The 26,016-nt window shown below is 35.2% G+C and overlaps 1 protein-coding gene and 1 long non-coding RNA gene across 2 annotated transcripts; one reads left to right on the top strand and one right to left on the bottom strand.

Moving 5' to 3' along the window:
- Positions 1 to 849: 849 nt before the first annotated feature.
- On the bottom strand, positions 850 to 24,929 carry LOC106086427 (rho GTPase-activating protein 68F). The gene is made up of 8 exons (XM_013251110.2): positions 24,773 to 24,929; positions 22,594 to 22,668; positions 16,545 to 16,676; positions 16,426 to 16,461; positions 14,117 to 14,318; positions 13,345 to 14,051; positions 13,169 to 13,275; positions 850 to 1,979 (listed from the first exon to the last, which is right to left on the bottom strand). The coding sequence occupies exons 2-8, from the start codon at positions 22,628 to 22,630 to the stop codon at positions 1,779 to 1,781; spliced, it is 1,422 nt and encodes a 473-aa protein (XP_013106564.2). The 5' UTR covers positions 22,631 to 22,668; positions 24,773 to 24,929; the 3' UTR covers positions 850 to 1,778.
- Positions 24,089 to 24,652, top strand: LOC106086428 (uncharacterized). Its single transcript, XR_001221130.2, has 3 exons — positions 24,089 to 24,172; positions 24,226 to 24,367; positions 24,420 to 24,652. It is a non-coding gene; the product is annotated as an uncharacterized LOC106086428 (long non-coding RNA).
- Positions 24,930 to 26,016: the final 1,087 nt, after the last annotated feature.

The raw sequence follows: 26,016 nt of genomic DNA, 5'->3' as shown, positions 1-26,016 counted from the left end.
TAGGTAGATGTTGAACAGTGCCAGAGATATCACCCCACCTTAGGGAACTCCCTGTTTCATTCTACGGTGTTTCGACTTCTTATCCCTAAATTCCACAAATGACTGGCGACCACACAGATAATTCGCGACCCAGCGTTTCAAGCCTGGCTGGAGGGACGCGTTGGCGTTGTCCTCAAATAATTTGGCATGGCTGACCGTGTCGAATGCCTTCGATAGGTCCAGCGCCGCGAGGACCGTCCTATCACGTGGTGTGCGGTGATGGCATGCAAAGCTGTTGTTGTGCTGTTCTTAGTGCTGAGCATCAGCAAAATGCAAATTTGCCCATGAACAATCCATTAAGGAACTGGGGTAAACTTTTCACAAATCAATGGGTGCTGTCCGATTCAATTTTTATAGCCGAGTCCGAACGGTGTGCCACAGGTCGACACCTCTTTGGGGAGAAGTTTTTACATGGCAAAGTACCTCACAAATGTCGCCATCATTAGGAGGGGATAACCACCGCTGACAAATTTTCTGATGTTCTCGCCAGGATTCGAACCCAGGGGTTCAGCGTCATAGGCGAACATGCTAACCTCTGCGTTACGGTGGCCTCCGAGCATCTGCATGGGTTTCGTAAAATGCATCACAAGACGACTGCTTTGTACGTCAATACCCCACAGGCGAGGTCTCAACCAGGTCTAGTCATAGGACTGTATACGTGGCTCTTGACTTATCGAAGACCTTCGGTACGGGCAGTCATGTCAAGATTTTGAGGACATCCCTAACAATTCCCCCAAGCCGGACCTAATGTGGAATTTGTTCCACAACATTATAGAACATTATTAGAAGTAAATAAAATACCATATACCATTTGTCAATCATTATAAATATTTTTATTTTCTTTAGTTTCTTACTATAATAACATTTATATTACAAAGTTTAAAACTTGTTTTATTTATTTTGATTTGTGTTTTTAGTGTGCCTTGGTAATTTCTACGAATTGTTGTTTTTGTGTTTGTGCCACATATACTTGTTTCATCACACATTGATCATATGTATGATCTAGTGTGAACGATGTTTGTTTGATGTTGTATTAAATGTTGGAATAAAAAATAAAAAAAAAGATTGCATAATGCACTTTAAGACTACACCACTGCCATTTGAAGTGTGACTGATAATAAACTGATGCAATGAATATTTTAAGGACAATTTAACATTGTGTTAAATAAAACAATACACAATACCATATTACAATGACCAATAATAGCATTTGATTTAAAACATTCTTTGGTAATTAAAAATATTTGTATGTATATATTGGTTTTTATGTAAATAGTTAAACAATATAGAAATACATATATATATAAACATCAAGTTATTGTTGGATTACATTAAAGTGTGGTGTGTTCAGCGGGAAAAATTAAGGAGTTTATAGTTTTAGGAAATCAACAGCTTAACATTCTATAAAACTTGACAGATTATACAAAACAACCCAAACTTGTATATGTGTGTGTATGTAATGCATTTGTATGTTATTAAAAGTAATTTGTTATTAATATACACTTAACATAAATGGAATAACCTAGGCTTATTGATTTTTGTATGCGATGCTTTAACACCTTCATATCTTATTTATACTTAGTTATTACATAAAAATTTTAGAATAATTATTTTGTTGTTTTCTTTTCTTTCTTTCTTTTTTTTCCCTTCTTTTTTGTGTTTGTGGCTTATATTTTTACGGAAATTATTATGGTTATCTTCAATATTGCCTATAAAATATTGGTTATATTTTTAAATGTTCAGCCTATAGGCGTGGGACGTTGATTGATGTCGACTAAATAGATGTCTTTATGATTCCGCAATACAAAATCAACAAAGTCATTGATAGGTGCAATTTCATCCAGAGATGTTGTTTTCTTATCAGACCATAAAAAGTTGGGACCAAAGACAATAGCCAAGTTTGACGAAGTCATCTTATTGAGATCTTCGCATTCCATAACCTGTGAAATAAACGCATTGCAATAAAATATGAAAACGAATATAACTCAAAAATTAGGTTTATGGTACGAGGGTTGCTTGTTTTAGTCCGGGTCCGCGACGATGAATCACAGTGAGTGGGCGATTTCCCTCTATTATTACATAAACATCGTGTATTTTAACTAGGAGGCGAAAGCTGAACATTTTCAGTGGACCTTTTCTGAATGGGTTGTTTGAGTCTGTAATCTTTTTTACAGGCTATTATTTCAAAAATAAAAAAACGATGATTAATTTGTGTGTATAGTTGCACTGCTGGCAGGTACCAAAGCAAGCAGTTTCATTAAACAACAACAATGCGAGTGCAGTGGAAATGCAAGTGCATTTATGCAATACAGGCGGTTAACATGGGGAAGGACCTTTTCCGGAGTACAAGTACCTGAGCTTGATTCTTAACCAGAGCCTAAGCTACAGATAGAACGTCGAAGAGAGGATCAAAAGTTGTCGCAACTCACTTGGAAGAAATTAAGGGCTAACGCTGTAAACGATACATTGGATGGTTACGGCGTTGGTAAGGACGATTCTCATTTATGGATGTCTAGTGTGGCGTCGGGCTCTGGACACATATACACTCCGCAAGATGATCGAGAAGTTACAGACAACAATGGCGTTGCTGATCTCTGGAGCGAGGAAGAGTTCCCGGAGATAGGTGCTAAATGTCAGGTATGTCCGTTGAGCCCGCCCTTAGGCTGGGCCATCAGGAACCCGGCGCGACTGTTTATTTGCCATGAGAGTCGTTCGTTGTTGTCAGGTTGGATGTCGTTGGCACCCGGACGAGAAAATCTCAGGACCAATAATTGAGAACTGTATTAACGGATACCTAGCCTATCAAAAATGTGGCAAAAATGAGCAGAAATCTGCCTAAAGAATAATAAGGCAGCAGGAGCCGATGAGTTGCGACTGTGAGCGTGACAAGGGTTGTAGTCTGATCTGTTTGTTCATCGTCATCGCGATAAGCTCAGCTGGAGCACGTACACAAGGTTGCAGATAGTGGAATGCTCCATACACGCAGTAGCTCTTGCTTAAATATTGAGTGCCTATGATAATCGATATGACAAGGCGAGTTATTAACGTTTTTTTATAACCTATGGCAGGGACGATACACTGTACAATTTGGCAAAAAGAACTACTAATCCAGAGCATAAGAAAGAAGACTGTAATTGACAACTATGGAAGAATAAAAGGACACTTCTCCCATATTAAACGAGTGCTGTCCGATTCAAGTTTAAACTCAATTATAAATGTTGCTTTAGGTATTGTAGTGTGTATATGTGTGAGACAATTGTCTGGCCTTGGTCATGATCATTGTCTGGCTTAGGTAATCTGATTCGCGCATATGGACACCCATCCGCGTTGCCGTGTGAATATACATACGTTGCATATTCACACAGGTGAGCAACCCAACAGCATGGGAACACGCTGGCTAGGCTTAAGCTAGCTTAGAAATATTTTGTTTAAATAAAATTCAATTTAAGAACAACAGCCAATTGAAGTGGTCCTCAATTCTTTCACATGGCGACCGTGAAAATAAAAAAAAAATAAACCCTACTCGCCGCCATTTAGAGCACAGTGAAAAAAAAACTAAAAACGATTTTTTTAATTATTCAACGGCAAAAACAACACATAGAAAATAAACATAAATGAAATACAAAAAACTCCATAAAAAAACTGAAAAAAAGCAAACAAAAAGAATTAAACAAGAAGAAAACATTAAAACACAACAGCAACACCAAAAAAGATGAGAACTGAAGCACAATAAAAAAGGATCTTTTTAAGCAAAATCAAGCAGCAATTATAAAATGAAACACTGCACCAACAACAACAACCATCATTTGTTGCTAAACCAACAATCAGTTAATTGCATCTTTTCCAATCCTTTATTATTACCAACAACAAGTAGCAGCAACAACAATACAAATAGAGGGACCGCATCTACAACTTCCACCACCACCACAACCAGAAACGTAAAGATGTTCCAGCATATGCTAATTCCAATTGTTAAAAATAGTTTAACTGCTTCCATCGCAAAGAGTTTCGCAGGACAACAACAACAATAACGCATTCAAAAGTTAAGTAAAATCCATATATTAAATATACATATATGTATAGATTTTTTTTTTAAGGAGAAAGACTATTTTTGTCTCGAAAAAAGTAAAAATTTTAATTTATATTATGTACAAAATAAGAAAAGACCATGTTTCAGTTTATGTATTTGTGGACACAGTTTATTTTGTATTTGTATTTGTATTTTATTATGATAAAACCCATACAAAAGACAGTGTCTTATATAAAGCATGGGTTAGTAAATTGATAAATACAATGAGTTCAACAAGTTTTCATTTAAATAGAACAATAATTGGTACAAAATATTTAACAATTTAAGCAAAGTTACTGATACAATATTTAAGTTAAAAAAGGTTTAAACAAAACAAAAAAAAAAAAAAAAGAAGAAAAAGAAACTTTAAAGAAAATTTAACAATTTAATCAAAGTTACTAATAAAATAAATTAAAAAAAAAATAGTTATAAAAAAAACAAAACAAATAATTAATTAAAATGATTATAAATCAAAGATTTGAACTGACGTTCATTACTTATAATTTGAATACTATTGGGAAGATTATTTCAGAGACGTATAGCATTAACAAAGAACTGTTGTTCAGATACACGATATTGATGACGTATTTGTATTACTTGTTTACCTCTTGTAGAGTTAGCAAAACGCAAAACAGAAGCCAGATATGACGGTTCATTGGTATAAATTATCTTGTGGATCATTTGCAACAAGCGTATCTTAAGGAACGAGTTAAAAGAGACACCATATACTTTATTAAGCCTCTTCTTACCGCCTTTGGTTGTTGACGCTGCACAAGTGATTCGTTCAACATATTTAGACTTTAATCGGCGTAATCATTTAAGAGTATAGTAATCATGGGTAGTACGGAATCAAAGATAGAGGATCCCAATGCCAATGTGATTAACGACATTGTTGTAAAGGTAGAAAGTCCTACCAACTACTTCTTAATCATAATTAGTTTATTGGCAGCCCAGCTATTGGTAACTCTTTACCAACTGCATAAGAGGGCTCTACGGAAGAATTATATAAGGGCCGCTTCTGTTGCAAACGATCTTGAAAAGGTATAGGAATCAATATGTCAAAAAAATAACTTAAAAAAAAAAATCTTGACCAGCCATACTAGCACAAAAAATAAATGAAAATCTTTAAATTTTAGAACTCACATGGACTGGATCGACATAATCGGTGTAGCCAGAATAATCAAAGAGCAGAACTTTGATAGGTCATACAAAAGTCTGAAAGTAGACAGACCGATAGGAAATGAGACATTAGGTCGACACCTCAAAATATTATTTGAAGCCCTGGAAAAAATTCGGACATTTTTAAAAGGGTACTACGATAATCTTACCCCCTCCCACAAAATAGCAGCAGAAGCATATTTTTTGGATGTACGAAATAAACTAGCAAATTTATTGGAATCTAAGGGCATAGAAAATAGATTGTCAGTGAGTTTCCATGACGAGGTCGTTTTCTACATTAAATTAGAGGAAGTTGGCGAAAACAGTGTTTGTGAATCACTTACCAAACTCTTTGACATTGCAAACGAGGCAGGAAACATGACACAATCGGTTACGGACTTTCTGGGTTTGGCCACAAGGGTCATACCGGATTTTAACGGAAGCTCCGAAAATCTGCAGAGTTTTCTTGATGCACTGGACCTTATAGATTCAGTAAAAGAAACTCATGAACAGATTGCAGTGAGAGTCATTAAGACAAAATTAAAAGGGACGGCGAGAAACCTTATCAGCTCAGAAGGGACCATCAAGGACATAATAATAACATTGAGAAAATCTGTCAAAGGCGAATCAACTGAAGTTATCACAGCAAAAATTTTAAATATTAGACAAGGAAATAAGACGGCAAACTCGTTTGTGAGTGAAATTGAGGAGCTTACGAAAGCACTGTCTAACGCCTACATTTCTGACGGACTACCTGTAGAATTAGCACAGAAGTACTCAACTCAAGTAGCCGTCAAAACGATGTCGAAAAACGCATCCAGCGATAGAGTTCGGCTTATAATGGAGTCTGGGAACTTTAGCACAATGAATGATGCGGTGTCGAAATTTGTATCATCTTGCACCGAGGGCATGTCCACCTTTGATGTAAGATACTACAATTCGAATTGGTATGGACGCGGAAATAGTCGTGGACGGGGTAATGGCCACTATAGAGGACGAGGTCGTTACTATAGAAACAATCGAGGACGTGGCTCCAATAACCACAATTTCGACAGTCGAAACAATAAAGGTAATAGGAACCGCAACGTGCGTATCCTTACCGAAGAAAATAATGATTCGGGAAACCTGAATCTTCCCTTGGGAGAACAATAGTCCAAAATCCAACTATACATCATATAAATCTAAGTCAGAGCATATTTGTGAAGGCAAAAAACAATTTTTCTAATAACATTCTCACATTATTAGTAGATACAGGAGCGGATATATCTTTATTAAAGCAATTTAATAAAGAATATAGTCAATTAATCAAGTCTAATACCACAATAATAAGTGGTATAGGTGAAGGAACAACCAAGTCATTTGGATCAATTGATTTGGATCTCCAAATTGACAAATTCTTAATACCCCATGATTTTCAGGTGGTGGATAGGAATTTCCGTATACCTTGTGATGGTATTCTTGGCATGGATTTCATTAAGAAATACAACTGTATTTTGGATTTCAATGAGCACCATGATTGGTTGATTCTAAGACCTAACAACTTTCATTGTAATATTCAAGTCCCTATTATATTTTCTGACGTTAACCATAACATTTTGTTACCTGCTCGTTCTGAAGTAATTAGAAAAGTACATATAACAACAAACGAAAAAGAGTTTTTAGTGATGAATCAGGAACTTCAACCTGGTGTTTTAGTCGCTAGCTCTATAGTAAATGCTAAAAACACATTTGTTCGAATTTTGAATACAACTTCACAAAATGTTATACTAAACACCAAGAGTATTGCGACTGAGAGTTTGAAAAATTATGACTTGATTGAACAAAAATATCTACAAAATGACAGAAAAGAGGAAATTCTTTCAAGGTTGGAAAAGAATTGTCCCAAAGAGTTTAAGGATCAACTTCACAAATTGTGTTCTGATTACACGGATGTTTTTGGTTTAGAAACAGAACCAATCACAGCTAATAATTTTTATAAACAAAAGATAAAACTCAAGGACTCTGACCCGGTATATATAAAAAACTATAGGATTCCACATACACATAGAGCAGAAATAAACGAACAAGTAAATAAACTTGTGTCTGATGGTATAGTTGAACCGTCCGTATCAGAATTTAATAGCCCACTACTTCTTGTTCCGAAAAAGGCGCTTCCAAATTCTGAACAAAAGCGTTGGCGTTTAGTTGTTGATTATCGCCAAATTAATAAAAAGGTAATAGCAGACAAATTTCCCCTCCCGAGAATCGAAGATATTTTGGATCAACTCGGTCGAGCTAAATATTTTTCATGTTTAGATTTGATGTCTGGCTTTCATCAGATAGAACTGGAGAAAAAATCACGAGACATAACATCATTCTCCACGGACAATGGTTCGTATAGGTTCACTCGATTACCATATGGATTAAAAATTGCTCCGAATTCCTTCCAGCGTATGATGACACTTGCGTTTTCGGGACTAGAACCCACAAAAGCTTTTGTCTACATGGATGACTTGATTGTTATCGGATGTAGTTCGAATCATATGTTAAAGAATTTAAAGAATGTTTTCGAACAATGCCGTAAATATAACCTCAAGCTTCATCCTGACAAGTGTTCATTTTTTCGATGTGAAGTTAATTTTCTTGGTCATTTATGTACGGATAATGGTATTCTACCTGATAAGAGCAAATACGACATAATTGAAAAGTATCCTGTTCCAACCGATAGCGATAGTGCTAGAAGATTTATTGCTTTTTGCAATTATTATCGAAGGTTTGTCAGAAATTTTTCATTCTATTCTCGGCATATAACTCGACTTTGCAAGAAAAATGTAAAATTTGAATGGACATTACAATGCAATGAGGCATTCGAGTACCTCAAGAAACAATTGTTGAAACCTACACTTCTGCAGTACCCGAATTTTGAAAAGCAATTTTGTATTACAACGGATGCAAGCAAATATGCATGTGGAGCTGTGCTCAGCCAAGAGTATAATGGAAAAGAGCTTCCTGTTGCATTTGCATCCAAAACGTTTACAAACGGCGAAAGTAATAAATCAACAACCGAACAAGAGTTAATTGCAATTCATTGGGCAATACAATATTTCCGGCCGTACATTTACGGAACACATTTTTTAGTGAAAACGGATCACAAGCCCTTATCATATTTATTTTCGCTCAAAAATCCAAGTTCCAAGTTGACGAGAATAAGATTGGATTTGGAGGAATATGATTTTACCGTGGAATTTCTCAAGGGAAAACAAAATGTTGTAGCGGATGCTCTTTCCCGCATCACTCTTAATGAGCTAAAAGAGCAATATGAACAGACAGTTGGAGTATATAAAGTCGTGACAAGATCTGAAACTCGTCGAAATAGTCCAAACCACGTTTATGACGATACTCGTGGAAATATTTCAATCGAAGAGCCCAACGTTTATGACGTCATTAATTTTAATGATGTTAAAAAATTCGTAAAATTAAAGTTATCTTTAAACCAGTGTTGCTTAAAACATGGCAAAGTGATTTTAAAACGAATTCATGTTGTGGATTTGTGTGCTAATGGGAATTTTGATTTAGATCAATTTTTCCACAGGCTTAATAGAGAAGCTGGCTCACTGAAAATATCCCAACTTCAGATGGCACCAAGCGAACAAATATTTAAATTTGTTCCACTTGATTTATTCAAGAAAACGGGCAAGAAGATATTAAATAGGGTAAAAGTAGCGCTACTACCTATGGTGACCATTATAAACGGAAATAATGAGAAAGAAAAAAAGACTATTTTGACAAGATACCATGATGATGCCGCTGAAGGAGGTCATGCTGGTATTACACGTACTTACGGGAAGATTAAAAGACACTATTATTGGAAAGGTATGGTTCGGGATATTACCAGATATGTTAAGGCATGCAAGAAATGTCAACTCTCAAAGGTAACCCGACATACCAAAACTCCGATGACATTGACACATACGCCAGCACAGCCCTTTGATATTGTGTTGATTGACACCATTGGACCCTTCCCGAAATCCGAAACAGGCAATGAGTATGCAGTAACACTTATTTGTGATTTCACAAAATACTTAGTTGCTTTGCCAATACCGGACAAAAATTCCAAAACAGTAGCTAAAGCAATCTTTGAGTCTCATATATTGACTTATGGGCCTATGAGAACTATAGTTACTGACATGGGTACTGAATATAAAAACAGTTTGATTGAACACTTGTGCAAATATTTGAAAGTGAAAAACATTACTTCCACAGCCTACCATCATCAAACTCTTGGGACAGTAGAGAGGAGCCATCGGACTTTCAACGAATATGTAAGGTCTTACATATCCATTGACAAGGACGATTGGGATGTGTGGTTAAGGTACTTCACGTATTGTTACAATACGACACCTTCAGTTTCTCACGGATATTGCCCTTATGAACTGTTATTCGGCAGGGTTCCGAACATGTTTCAGGTATTTAATCAAATTAAGGATATTCAACCATTGTATAATCCTGAGGATTACTCCAAGGAAGTAAGATACAGGATGGAAATGGCGTATAAAAGGGCAAGGCAATTGCTGGAAACGGCAAAAATAGAGCGTAAAGAAAGGCATGATAAAGGAAAAATCGAACCAATTTTCAATATAGGTGATACTGTGCTTCTTCGTAATGAAACTGGTCACAAATTAGATAGTAAATATTTAGGCCCTTATAACATAATTGACGTGATGAAAAATGGTAATTACGTTATAAAGGGCAAAAAGACTATTACTGTTCATAGCGATAGATTAAAAATATTTAGAAAATAGATTAGAGACAGGCCTGTTCACCAATTTATTTTCATAGTTTTTTTTTTGGTATTTCTTTTTAAATATATTCAAATTCGTGTACCTTAATTAAGTTAATTTTAGCATTTATTATTAATTTTTTTTTTGTAATTTTGTTAAATGTATATTCTGTCATTTTAAGAAAATTAATCTAACTAACACATAACATTTAATTAAATTGTAGAATTAATAATTTTTTTAACTTTAAGATTTTATTAAAAACGTTTATATTTTCCATAAGAAATAATTATCTATTAAGTAATTTTGTACATATTAAAAAATGATTAGCAAGTAATCATTTTTTTGTGAAAAGGGAGATGTAGTGTGTATATGTGTGAGACAATTGTCTGGCCTTGGTCATGATCATTGTCTGGCTTAGGTAATCTGATTCGCGCATATGGACACCCATCCGCGTTGCCGTGTGAATATACATACGTTGCATATTCACACAGGTGAGCAACCCAACAGCATGGGAACACGCTGGCTAGGCTTAAGCTAGCTTAGAAATATTTTGTTTAAATAAAATTCAATTTAAGAACAACAGCCAATTGAAGTGGTCCTCAATTCTTTCACAGTATGGTAAATTTATCGTCAATCACATACTCGTATTCACACTAAGGCAGATGCCAGAATAAGCATAAAAGATTGCTTTCAAAGTCGCTTCCCACTAGGAAGAAAAAGGTGGGCCAATTTAACGCACCACATTTCCTCAATAGAACGATTTCGATATTTGACATGGTCAAATACTAAGAAGTGATCTTGGATAGGAAACTAAATTTACTTTACTTTAATTGGCTATGACAGAATATTTGTTCCACTAACCGAGCGTAGAATAGCGTTCCAAGCGCCTCGATCTTCTGCGCTCATTCTAAAATCTCTGACACCAAGTTTCGAAGTGTCTCTCACAACTTGATCTTTCCATCGGTCTTTTGGTCTTCCCAGTTTGCGTGTACCACCGTATTTGCCTTCAAAAGACTTCTTTGCTGGAGCTTCTTCATCCATTCTGACATGACCTAGCCAACGCAGCCGTTGTATTTTGATGCGTGTAACTATCCTATCGTCGTCATACAGCTCGTGGTTCATATGTCGCCTATATTCTCCGTTAACGCAAACTGGTCCATATATTTTACGAAGAATCTTTCTCTCAAATATTCCAAGCACTGCCTCATCTGCTTTCACAAGTGCCCACGCTTCAGAGCCATAAAATAGCACGGGTAGTATCAGTGTCTTTTAAAGTGTAGTCTTCGTCTGTCGAGAGGTGGCATTGTTTATAAATTGCTTACTTAGTCCAAAGTAGCATCTGTTTGCCAGTATTATTCTTCGCTTTATCTCAAAACTGGTGTCATTCGTTTTGGTTACGGCGGTGCCGAGGTAGATAAAGTTACTGACTGTCTCAAAGTTATGGTTCCAAACTTTCTCCATTTTCTTTATCTGCTCGGTTGTGCAAGGCTTTTTGGGAGTTGAAACCATCCATTTCGACTTATATCCATTTACTGCCAGACCCATTTTCACTGACTCTCTTCCCATTACTGGACGTTATCTCGTGGAGGCTAAACTTTCCGACTGTTGGACCAAAAATGCCTTCCTTCCCTATTTTCGCATTAAAATATCCCAGAACGATTTTAATATCATGGGCGGGGCAGCGGTCATATTCTCTCTCTAGGCGCTCGTTGAAAATATCCTTGCTCTGCTCGTCTTTGTCTTCCGTCGGAGCATGAGCACAAATAAGGCTGATGAAACTGAATTGGAACTGCCATATTCAGAGCGTGCCGAGAAGGTTCACAGATGTTGGGTACTATGTAGACGGGCCGTAGACTCGAAATGAGGCCTGAATCCGACGAAAGTCCACTGGCTCTACAGGAGCGCGATTAGACCAATACTTACTTACGCCTCAGTAGTTTGGTGGACTACGATGGAGAAAAAGTGCAAAATTAGGATAATACAACTGGTTCAGAGAACATGTTGTCTGAACCTGTAGACATACACATTAAGTGTGAGGCAGCCATTGTAGCTTTGAGAGTTAAGGCGACGGGAGAATGGATAGAGGATAGGAGCAGGTCATACCATCACGGTATAATCGAGGCGACAATAGGAAACCTGGAAAGAAAGGAAGAGGTTTCCGATCGGATACCTGAGACGACACTTGAGGTCGAGTGCGATGCAGTGCAGCCAGCGGCACAGTCTTGGATTGCGGAACCCTAGTATTGCCATTTGGAAGATCATGTTACACGAATGGATCAAAGCTAGACAACAGAGTTTTAGACGGCCTGACCATAATACGGTCCTGGCGATCACGGAATGTGTGAATTGGTGTGGTGCTAACGAGAGTACGTCGTGAGTGAACATCTTTAGGGACAGTAAACTGGTCATAAAGGCAATAACAACCAGGACGTTAAAGTCCCGAACAGTCTTAGAGTGTAAGAACGGTGCCGAGCCATAGCGGAGTAAGGGGAAATGAAGAAGCTGGCAATTTAGCAGTGAAGGTCAGGGGACTGCCTCCAACAAACTTGGTTAACCAGAAGCCTTTCGGGTTGTCGCAGCCCGAGTTAAAAGCGTGGGCTATGAACGCGCATCTAACACTGTGGAACACCGAAACGGTCGGCAGGACGATGAAAATCCTATGGGGAGATCTGGATTGTGAGAAAACGAGGCTATTGCTGAAAGGTGGTCAGTAAAGCTTTCGGTATCAGAACAGGACACATGACTACGAGCTCACTTATGCAATATCGGTGCGGCAAGTGATAGCATGTGTAGGGTATGCAAAGAAGATGATGAGACGTCGGAGAATTTCCTATGTCATTGGAAACCTACATAAACGTACTTAGAGGCGTGTTATGGAAAACAATTAGGGATCTTGACTTAAATTTTCTGTTTTGATGTTACTTTTTAGTATTTAGAGCGCACAACAAGCCGATTACTAGTTTAGGTGTGTGTCCATAGAGACATGGGGCGGATTAATATCCACACCCTCTTTTCAAACTAATCTAAGTCCCAAGCAGTCAAAGGTATTCATATCTTTGTCAGAGTTTGTTATTACTGGAATACCATCTATACCAAAGCTATTCAGCCGTAACAGCTATCTGCATAATCTATGATTACTTACCCTTACTAAAAACTCCACAATATATTTAAATAGTTCATAATTTTCTTCAGGTAATCTCTCACGAATCAATTGTGTTACATTGCGGGATCGATCCTCTTTAGGCCATTCTAAAAATAGACGTTTTCGAAATAAAAAAAAAAAATCGAACTTGATTTTTCCATATATGTATTATTTACCCTTGAAACTTGTAATTTCTTCATATAATTCAAAGGTTAATAACGGCTCGGATAGATCTCTAAGGAAACTTTTTAATAGACCGGCTATAACGTGAACATTAACATCCTTGAGATCAACATCTTCGCCTCGATTGACGCGATCTTTCAAAGCTATGATTTCGGAATGGTTGCCAGAACGCCGAAATATACCTTCAGTATCTATCATGCCCGTAATCGACAATGAATCTACACATTTGCGTACAATGGGCGGTATTGAATTTAAACACGGACTATTGGTAACGATAAATTTAAGCGTTACACCAAACTGTGTTGTTTTAGCCATTTGTTTGCTATTAGGTAAATCGTCGTGTGGATGTTGTTTGCGCGAGTGATTAAGGCTATCATCAAAATTGTAGACGGTATCGGGTAATTTCAATTTCGATAAGCCCAAAGCTTGTCGCAGTTCGTCTAAACTGGATATATAGACAAGTTTTTTGCGGAATTTTTCACTAATAAAAGGACTAAAGAAATTCCATATGACACGTATAAACCATGTGGGATGCACAACGTAGAGATTTTTTAAATTTTTTCGAAAGTTTCGATCAAGCTCCTTATATGAATTCCATAGGAATTGCGCCGATGGTTTATTGTCCTCTTTCAAGCCCTGGTGGAAATATACCAGTATGTAATCATTTTCGACATATGGTTCAATTTCTTTTATGATATCTCTGAAATAATTGACAAAAATAAATGGTATTAAATTGTATTGTCTCTTCAATCGTTCCATATATACCTGATGAAACTTTCCATTTGTGATCTTTCTGGAAATCTCGATGCGTAAATACCAAAAATATGTCGTCCCTGTTTATCTGTTCCCAAAAAATCACAGTTTTTTCTTTTGGGTGTAATACTGAAATTTTCATTTTCTTCCCTTAATTGATCCTCAAAATCATCTTCTAGGGGATTTGGAATTTCTACTGGCTCATCGCTGGGATCTAATAAGAAAATTAAAAATATCTGTTTAGTATCGTGATGGAATTAGGTAATAAATATGGTTGCAAAAAGTCTATATAACGACTATATAAAAGTAATAAGGACCATTTTTTAATGTATTGCCTACATAAAAAGATACTGCAAATCTTTTATGCTTTTTATGAAATCCTTATCGCTTGAACCGTTGAGTAGGGTGGTTGCATTTCACAAAAAAAAAGTCTTAAAATGCCTGTTTTTTAGGCCACTCAGGATTGCTATAGATATTATATTACTCTTCTGGCGTATATTCACCAATAGAGCGATAGAGCTAAAGGGCGGGGGTTGAATAGACTCCAAAGACACAACAGCTGCGTCGGTGGTATCAAGCCGTTTTGCGGCCTAGGTGGAATTCTAATTTTTTACAATTTTTTGTTTGTTTTATTATTTGTAGCTTTAAGTTCAAACCCTAGATTAAGATTTTTCTATTTAATGTAGTAGGCTCGGGAGCAAGGACGTCAATAATTCTAATTTCATGTATCCATATTACATTTTACCTTTTATGCTAAAGCCAGGTGCTGAAACTACTTAATATGTTATTGCGATAATACATTATAGTCATAAGTTTTCTTTATTATGTTTCTAATTCTACTTCAATGTTTAAAAAAAAAGACTCAATAAATATAAACTTAAACTTAAACTAATTTTTTACAAAAAGTTTTGTATGCATATACAATGCAATTAAGCAATTAACCTAACTATGATACTGGGAACCAAGGTAAACAATTTGAACAACAATAGACATTTGACAGAAAAACATTTTCCTACAAAAATTTTGTTTTGTTAAACGTGGTTTTGGAGTGGGGTATGTAGACTTTTCTGTGCCACCGTATATGTCCTTTATTTACAATTGGAGTATATAGCGCTGGTCAAACGCCTAGTTCCCAGAGATAAGCAAATGTATTTTAATATGCTAGCTAAGCAAGCCGAAAATGCAGCTAATATTGGAAACATGCGTTTCCAATTTACATATCAATAAAATAAATGAGCAACAACATATAAAACCAACGGCATTTTTATGAAAACAATATTTTCCGTTTCATTCCTGAAAAAGCCCAAGGAGATATTTCTAAGGATGGATCATGGACCCAAACATAAACCTCAAATTCGTGTTCCAGGAGTTTTGCATATTGGAAGCATGTTGCATCGAAATCGAGGGAGCGCCCAATACATCGCGCTTTTCGCAAAAGTGTTAACATAAGACTTGAATATTTGCAATAAAATTGTTATTGATCCAATTAAAAAATTAATTGGATACTTCGAAAATTTCAATCATTTTTTTAATTGGACCAATTAAAAATTTAAAAAATTCAATCATTTTTTTAATTGGATAAATTAAAAAATAATTGGAAATTTTAAAAATATTCAACAATTTTTGTAATTGAATAAGCAGGTTTTTTAATTGAAATTTTTTTCAATGAAATGTTTCAAAAACTGTGATTGTTATCATAATTTTCGTGATTGAAGCAGTTTTAATTAAAAAATTAATTGGATCCATTAATTTCGTGATTGAAACCGATTTTTATTTTTTTTTGTGTGGATATCCACGGTGTCATGCGGCTGATTCTCTTATGTGGATGCCTAGACAATATGCCTTTGCATTTTCATGTTGGGTGTGCCGCAACAGTGATCGCCAGGCGAGAACCTGGCGTTCGTCAAACTTCGGGCACTCTTCTATTCTAATGGGGCCTGGTAATGAGGCTGCGACGGATTATGTACCAGGGGACTCCTACCCTTCTGTTTACCGGTTGGAAGTAGTTTGACTTCCACAACGTTTGAAGGGTTCATAACAAAAAAAAGTCCAGAGCTCTGCCAAGTTTCGACACGCGTCACACTATAGTATCTTTTGATGCTTTAACTTTGAATAAAATTGTTTCATTCTGAATAGGACCGATTTGCAAAAAGAATCGCTACTTGTCGTCTTATTGCACGAAGATCTTAAAATCTCTTTAGTAAATATAAGAGCAATATCTTTCCAAAAAAAAAAAAACCAAAGCGAAACAACAACTTTTTACGTCCATATAATATGGCATATTGCTAAGGTAATTTCAGAATTATCCTTCAATAGCTTACCATCTGTAATCACAAAATCTTCATCCATCACATCGTCTGTATGAACAAAAATGAAATCAAAAATATTAATAGAAACTTTAAATTCACCAAATTTTTTATATTGTAGTTATGAAACTTACGTTGGGTATGTGTAAAAGGAGTCGCCAATAGTTCGGAATCATCAAATTCTAATTTTGGCTCAAAATCGTGTAAATCCGAGAGACTTGGTTGTGGTTCGTCTGAATTTTCTACTACAGGATTTATAGCAGGTCCTAGATGATGATTAACACGAAACTCATTATATCCACTTTTAAGGTTAGTGCAAGTCTAAATATGCATTACATACTAATCTTTTTAATTCGTTAAATTCGCCTGTTAAATGTCTTATAATTTATTGTAGTTTTTTGTATTGTTGGTTGTATTAGTTTTAAAAGATTTTTATTTTGAGAATAAATGTTGTAGTACAATTAAGGAATTATACGTTCGTTAAAAGAAAAAATGTTCAAAAAACAAAAATGCATTATTTATTACATTTGACCAAAATATTAGTAAAACAATGCTACATATGTGAGTATTTATCATTTATAACACTTAATAACATATAAATGGTATATAGGTAGAACATATAAACTAACATATACATAAAACATGAAGGTAAAAAGGAAATCAGGCGGATAATACAAAAGTTATAACAACAGGTTTCTGTTCAACAATATATAGTATGTAATATGAAAATGTTTAATATTTTATTAATATTTATGTAACAAATTCTTAACGTTGAATTGAATCTTTATCGTTTTCATGGGGGAATAATATTTGTATCTTCTACATTTCGTAACATATCGATATCCGGTATATGAGAGCCGATCTAGCAAAAGTGCTATCATTCTCTTCGAGGGGGCAATTCTTATCCAATATAACTACTATAATCAACCACCGCAATATTCATGCCTAGTATGGTCCTATTCAGTACATAGTATGGAGGAACAATACATATATCATTTACATTCCGCAACATCTCCATAAATTATTGCGCAATCCGACGGACTCTATTCTTTATCAGTACACAAACAAAATTGAAATACACAATAAAGACAACACCATTAAAGCCGAGTTGATTGGTGGTCATTTCTTGAGCATTTATTTACTCTTGCAATCAATTGAAGCGAAATGTATGCCTACACAGCGACCTGTCACTAATATTTTACTCATAGAACCCAGTATCACTTCTACGGAATGTGTTCGCAGCATTTACTTCGACATTTTTTTAACACCCAGAAGGAAGAATGATTGACCCATTGATGAGTACACCGATCGACTCAGAACACTTCCTGATTCGATTTAGCTATGTCCGTCTGTCCATGTTAATTTGCGTACAAGTACAGGTCGCATTTTTCATCCGATCTTCTTCAAATTTGGCACAAGCATTTTCTTGGGCCTAGAGACGAAGGCTTTTGAAATTGGAAAATATCGGCTCAGATTTAGATATAGCTCCCATATATATGTTCGTCCGATTTGGACTAAAATTGAAATTATATCGTCAATTGTAAACCGATTCTCACGAAATTTTGCACTGATCATTAATGTTGAATTTCATAGAAATCTGTTCAGATTTAGATATAGCCCCATACATACGGTCGTCCGATTTGGACTAGTATTGCAATAATTTGGTCATTTGTTAACCGATTCACACCAAAATTGACACAAAGGATTCCTTTATGACTATTTCGTCCGATTTTGAATAATACTAAATAATTTAGTAAATTGTTAACCGATTCACTCCAAAATTGACACAAAGGATTCCTTTATGACTATTTCGTCCGATTTTGAATAATACTAAATAATTTAGTAAATTGTTAACCGATCTCCACAAAATTTGACACTGAAGTTTCTCTTATAACTCTTCTGATGACTGATGAATTTCATAGAAATTTGTTCAGTTTTAGATATAGCTCCCATATATATGCATTTCCCGATTTTCACTTTTAAGGCCTTTGCAAACGCATTTATCAATCGATCTTCCCAAAAAATTTGCACAACGTGCAAATACTATGGCTACAATATGTACGGATTTTGATGGATTCTACATATCAAATGTTGTGTATGGTATCAAAAGGTCGGCTTCGCACGACTTTAGCCCTTCCTTACTTGTTTAAAAATGCGTTTTGACAGTTGTTCTGCCGAAAAGCTGAAGTCTGTACTAGGCTTTATTTATAACTTTGTGATGAATTAAGTTATACTTATTTGGTCTAAAAAAAGAAATCGCCAATCGAACGTTATCCCGTTAAAGTTTTTTTGCCTGTTAGGGCGAGATCATAAAATTTTACAATTTTTGTTTGTTTCTCTTTTGAGACAAGTTCAATGATCGGAGATTTTTCTTTCCAAATGGAAAAGAAAAGGCAGAGATAGCAACATACCACTATCGGACGCGTTTCGTCTTTGGTTAGAAGTTATCTTTTTATTCTATATTTTTTTTAGTTTTATGTTTGACTTAAACATTTCTTTTTACATGGATGGCACATATTTTCACAGTTCAAATCATGCAGCAATGAAGGAAATATAAAGCTTCTCTATCTTTTCCGATTTTCCTTTAACCTTTTCTGATATAACTTTTAGTGATATTTAAATAAAAGGATCTTACAATAAAATTATTATTATTCCAAACCTAAAAGAATTTTTGAGAGTTTAAATGTTTTTGAGTTCAATGGCGAGTTTATAGCCGAATGATCCGACCAATTATCAGCCGAAGAATTGTAGTTAAATATAGTGTTTGAAAGAAAGGTTCCTCGTAAAACGAATGGACTAGTCTATTCCGATAGAGAATATCGGCGTTGCACAGTGGTCCAGACGGCGAAAAAAGTACTTATGATCTGTTGATCTGAGCTGTACGAAAGTTGTAGACCTTTGTATGCATATACTCTAGAGATGTGAACGTGAGTGAATTTTCACTCACGAGAAAACATGTTATTCATGCTCAACCACAACTTTTTATGTCGTTCACGCACGCTCACGAGACAAAAATGTTACTCAAGCACGCTCACTTACAACTCTCGAGAAAATTACGACGCACGAGACACTCACGAGACGCTTACGAAAAAATCGAATAACCGTTAAAAAATATCAAAACAAATTTATATCTCGCTCACGAATTACGTGACTCATGCGAGAAACGACAACTCACGACTCATGTACACACCTCTAGTATACTCCTTTATAGGCTTTCAGAAAAATTCATTTATTGGTCTATATCTTTAATACAGGGTGAGATGCGGGATGCCAAAGTTAACCACTTTCGACTTCTCCAACCTTCTGGAGGCTATAATTTTTGATCTACTGAACTAATTTGGATGATGATTTAGATTCTGAAGATAGAGGAAGATTTAAAAACAAGGTGCATATTTCACCATAGGGTACCGTTTACAATATGTGAATAGTTTAAAAATTGCTCGTTTAAATGTAAAAAATATTTTTTTGTTAAAAACTTGCTAAGTTTTCCAAAAAAATACACCTACTTCTATTTCAAAACACCCCGTTAACATAAAATAAATATGGCAATTTTTTTAATAAATTTTTACGGCCGTATTCACAGAACTTAACGAAGCATTAAAATAGGGTTTTTAACCAATTTTTTGCTTTTTTGCATCAGTGACTTGGCGAATATGGACATGCATGTATTGACAGTATATTTCTACCTTATATTAAAAAAAAAAACAATTTTTACGGATTGCTCTGGCTCTGAGAATAACATATGTAGATACAATAATCTTTTCAAAAAAATGCCTGTGGTATTATTATAATACATAAAAAAACATAAAATGCTCCTTTAAATTCGTTGAGCTATTGTAAGTGTTTTTGTCGTTGATCATAAAAGTATAGCCAATCATATTTTTCATTTTAAGCAGTACGCATGATGGCCCACATTGCACTGTGGTAGGACTTGTAAGGAAAGAGCGGCAAATAATACTTAAAAGCCAGATTCATTACTTGATTTCGCTGAAATTTGGAACGATGAGTTGTTATACCGATGCCCGAATCGAATATGGTCCAAATCGGACTATATTTCGATATGGCTGCCATATAGACCGCTCTGCCGATTTCTAGTCCTAAGCCCATTATTGCCGCAGACATTTGGAACGGTAAGTTGTGCTATGCACATCAATGTCCGAACCGCAATTTTTTTTTGGCTGCAATTTTTTATAGGCCAGTATCCAGTATCCAAAAAAATGTGACAAAAATCTAAAAAATCAAAATCTGGAGGCTCGATTTTCGTAGACGTATGGTCTAGTGGACTTCTTTGTCCAGTACAATCCACAAAAATAAGAAACGCGAACAGTCCATTTAGACTTTTTCCTTTCATACTAGTTGTTGTTGTTGTAGCAATAAGTTGTATACTGAAGCGGCAGCCCTTGCCGATGAAGGACTCCATCGGGTCAATCCGGGACGTGCAACCGGCTGCCATGGAATTGGCTGTTGTTGGAAGTTCCATACTAGTCGATCCACTCTAGTACGAGTATGTAAAAAATAGAAAACTGACAAAAAACTTGGAGGTATTTCTAGTATTTTGGTCATAACTTCAAAGGTTGCAAAAAGTCGCAGCTAAAAACTTGCATGACGATCATTGACATTGGTGTAAAATATCAATAGGGTGTTCCAGCTCAATTATAGAGGCTAGATAACATTACAAAACATTCAAATAAAACACTAATTTTGAAAAACATAAAACTCATGTTAGTACCTTTCTTTTCAATATCCATTATAAATGTTATCAACATAAATTTGATTTATTTTTTCTTTATATTATTTTCACTTCACTTTTGCACTATCTCACGTCTGATACCAAATATTTACATCTTCTCTCTTTGGTGCTATTCTTTAAGAGTACCGTTAGAATGAGTCAATCCAATGTATACTTTCGAAATGCTTAACCTTAACCAAATATTAGATTTTAACTTGTTGAATCTGGCAATTTCTTTTCAGTAATCAATTAAAAATCCTTCAACTTCTGGTGATGTTCATTCTCATGGTCATTAGCTCGAATCACACTCCCCTTTGGGTTAACAACGTTAAATATAATTCATTGACCAGCCGTAATAGGCAACCATAATAAATAGTTGACGACTGAAATCAAGCTACATTTTGTGTTGCCATTGTGAAGTAGAGTTTTTAGCCGTCGAAGTTAAAATTTGTTTAACTTTTGCACTAGGCTATTTTGGCAATAGTTTGCTGAGTGGCATTTTTCAACGCAACGCTCAAAAACAAAGCTTAACAATCCCATGACAGCCGGTTACATGTACCGAATTGACTACAACACCAACAAAGCTAAGCTAAGAGTGATTGAAAAACCGACTATTTTGAATAAAGGACGAAAAAAAGTTTATTGCAAAAAAACCACAAAAATGTAAAATTCATTTAAATATAGATCCTCGTCATCAACTTTTACCTGATGATTTATTTTTATACTCTTCACCATAGGATGGGGGTATACTAATTTCGTCATTCCGTTTGTAACACCTCGAAATATTCGTCTATCATTCCATAAAGTATATATTTTTTTATCGTCATGACATTTTAAGTCGATCTAGATATGTCCGTCCCTCGGTCTGTCGAAAGCACCCAATCTTACGAAGGAATAAAGCTAGGCGTTTGTAAATTTGGCACAAATACTTCTTATTAATGTAGGTCAGTTGGGATTGTAAATGGGGCATATTGGTCCATGCTTTGATATAGCTGCCATTGGAGAGTCTGAATGAGAAGTCGGACGGCACCGGCTCTTGCCTAATCACTGAGTGCCAATAAAACTCGTATGACGAGGCGAATTGTTGGCGCCTTTAAATAACCAATGACTATGACGTTCCCTTTGGCGATCGTTCCCATGGACCGAACCGGAACGAGCTTGCTCACCTTGGAATTTGGCGAGGGTCGCTACCTCCTTATTCCCAGAGAACAAATCTGAGCAGATTCATGTATTAACTCCAATGCAGATAAAAATAATAAACATCAATGTCAAAATTAAGTATAGTTTTTACAAACAATATGGGAAAAGCATTAGTAAATATGTAAATATTTTTTGGAAAAATATATTATTCTAAATATACAACAAGAAACAATTATTTATACAATGAAAGAGAGCTATATTTACATGCAAAATATTAAGTACAATGTGACGACATGTATGTAAATTAACGTTACCTGGTAAACGGGGAATGTTCCGATTTACGTTATCCATAATTACTAACCAACCTATTCAATGGGTTTCATACAAATCTGTAAGTGAAAAAATCTTAATTAAAAAATATTCGTTATATCGTAATACATTGCTCATATCTAGTCATTTAAATAAAAGTATACATTAAAAAGCATGTGTCTAAAAAAAAACGTTGAGTCAGTCCTAAGTTTAAGTAAATCTTCTTCGCTGCAAACTTTAAGCACAAATTCATCTCGAGTATGGTGTTGAGCACATCCCTTGGGATACTATTCTCTGTCTCCGAATCATATTTCCGATCAAAGGAATAATAACCCAAAAGTGGAACTTCTTATGCTTGCCACTGCAAGACAGGTACAACAAATGTTCTTTAGTTTTCTTTTCCTCGACATCCGACTTCCAGCTTTGCTGAAATCGTTACTTATTCCCACTTATTGTCTATTATGTTTCATTTTTCCAATCAGGCAGTGGAATTTCATAGCGGACACGGACAATTTGTGGCCATCTGTCATACCTTGCGTTTCGGGCCTTATCTCGAAGTATTAACCTATCGCACATGCCGCTAAAGACATACCCACGGATTCCAGTTACGCTTTAATTTGTAATGTAGTTCCTAGGCTTGCGGGCTCGTCTGTTTTATTGTCTTAATGAGAAATATTATGAAAATTTTCTAAGAAAAAAAAAATGTAAGAATATAATCGTTCATAGAAAAAGTTCTTATCTTTTTGCAACTGTGATTCATAAATGTAAAGAAAATTCTCATAACATTAATAATTTGTATTATGTATATGTAAACCTTTTATAAAATTTTCACCTATGGAACTAGTTGAGAATCGCTACTTCCACATACAAATGTACATACAACAACCAGCAACCTAGAAAAATATTTATCAACAAACATGATTTCTATACCCTACACCAATGATGACGGAATAACTTATCGCTCCGTTCGTAAATATCGAAATATTCTTCCAAGACCCTATATAAATCCTATATATATATATTTGATTGCCACAACACATAAAGAACCTATCGCTGTTCTTGTTGGTTGCATATTTTTGTTCGTCATGATATTTGGAGTTTCTCCAGCAAATCAACTTCGTCGGTCAGTCGAAAGCAGGCTTTGTAACGAGTGAAGCAAGCCTCTTCAAATTTTGCATAAATACTTCTTGTAATAACTGTAACTATTTTTTAAAAGTAGTGCTGCACTGCGGCTAGCCCTTCGTATTCGGAAATAAAAAGAGGTCCCTTATCGCTTAAACATGTATCGGACAGCACCCGTTGACATTAGAGAAATATCGCAATTCCTTATTGAATGTTCATGACATCTTAAGAGCATTTATTGTCAAGTATGCTCCAAATTGATAACTGATCTTCCGATTTACTTAACCTACTTCTTTAAGCAATTCTTATTTAAATATTTAAAAAAAAATCACATACGTATGTTACAAATATAATCTATCTTAAATAGTTTTTTGTTTATTTCTTTCAAGGCGGATATGTTGCTCCTTGATTTTCTACCCATCAAGAGATATCGTACCAAGAACTTGGAAATAATGATTTATGGTAGAGTGTATATTAGATCCGGTCCAACTAAACATAACGTTCTTTTATTTCAGATTTTGTGGCCTGTGGCCCAAAAGAGATAAGAATGGTGATGATATGATGCGATGACCCATACAAATTTTGCGAAAGTATGTGATTTGGTTTTATTGATACCTACATCATAAACAAATGAAACCAATGACGTCACTATTATGCGTAAGTTAGAACATGCCAATTTTGTACTTAGACTGATAATTATTGTACTTAGCACCTGAGAAAGCCACATAGAAATAGGTGCAACTAGCTATTCTTGATAAGAAACTATACAGACAATATCCAAGACTATGTAAATTCCCTCTAATGTTTACAACCCAAACGCCCTAGAACCCACGACTATTGCAATTTAGAAATTATAATCTTAAATATTGCGATTAAGATGGATTCAAAGATTTTTTTCCCTTCGAGTTCTTACTTGGCAATAAAAAAGTTTCGAAAAAACTATATATTGATAAAACACAAACTCCGGAGGATGATAATGCGTAGGTTGATTGTTATTTGCAGTTACATACATGGTTACTCATTGTTGCAGGTCTTTTACGCAGAAAAAAGCAAATAAATTACCTTTTTCATTCGAAACAGAGAAAAACTGTGTATTCTTCCACGAAGGCTAATGATTTTTTTAAGATTTCAAGTGTTCAATTAATTTAAAATAAACTATAACCTTAGCGAAAATTTCGATATTTTGCACTTACTTTGTGCCTTTATTTATTTGAGAAGATCACAAAGTCAACTCAAAAAAGGGATTGGCGGCGTTATTTTTATTGTCGCCCGCGAAGACAAAATTTATTAATATGGATGGTTCACATATAACAAGGGTTAGGTTATCGAAAAAAATCTGAACATATAGTAGGTATTTCGTTTAAATAAAAATTGAGTATTTTTGTTATGTTCGTTGTTCACCGTTGAAATCCCATTTTTTCGCTATTACTTTCTTGAAAGATTACGAAAATATCAATGATAAAATAACAGTTTTATTCAATCCCATGGCAGCCGGTTGTACGTACCGGATTGACCCGACGGAGTTCTTCATCGGCAAAGGCTGCCGCCTCAGTGTATAATACACTGCTTCAACAACAACAGTTTTATTAAAATTTTGCCATAAGTAATGAGAGAATGTCCTACTGAACTGAAAAATTAGCAAGTTTTTTTGCTTTAAAATCTATTATCTCAAAAAAGTATTCGGCGAAAAATATAGCGAACAACCAATATAGTACAAGCCTTTATGTTAGAAAAGTACGTCTTATGCATAGTGTGATTGTTTATAGGCCTGTAGTGCGATACCGACAGAATTAACGATATTTTTCGGAAGTTAACGATATTTTTCTGTAAGTGATATTCTGCATTCAAATTTCACCGAAATTTGTCGTTAAGTCGTTAACAATCAAAAAATAGTAGTCGGTAATTCTAATCGACAATATTTGAACGTTTTGATAATTCAATTTTTAAAGAGCAACAAGTAAAAGCACGTTAAGTTCAGCCGGGCCGAATTTTATATACCCTTCACCATGGATGCACCAAAGATAAATTTACCCACGAATATTTCATTAAGGAACAGGGTGCAAATTTCTCACCACGGTGGTCTCCGTCACCATGGATATATTCACAAAAAAAGTGGGTCCGAAAATATCCCGATATGGACCATATTCTCAATGGATATAAAAGGGGTTTTTTTGATATGGTCCGATCGAAACCATGTTCTTCTGCGACATTAAATAAGTATTCGATCCAAATTCCACCACAATCAATTAAAAAATGGGTTCTTCGTAAGTTTTAGACCGCAAATCAGAAAAATAAAAACGTTTAAC

The sequence above is a fragment of the Stomoxys calcitrans genome, chromosome 1 (genome assembly GCF_963082655.1).
Source record: "Stomoxys calcitrans chromosome 1, idStoCalc2.1, whole genome shotgun sequence".
NCBI classification, from domain to species: Eukaryota; Metazoa; Arthropoda; class Insecta; order Diptera; family Muscidae; genus Stomoxys; species Stomoxys calcitrans.
Note: the sequence above shows the minus strand (reverse complement) of the source record. Positions and strands in the feature narration are given on the sequence as shown.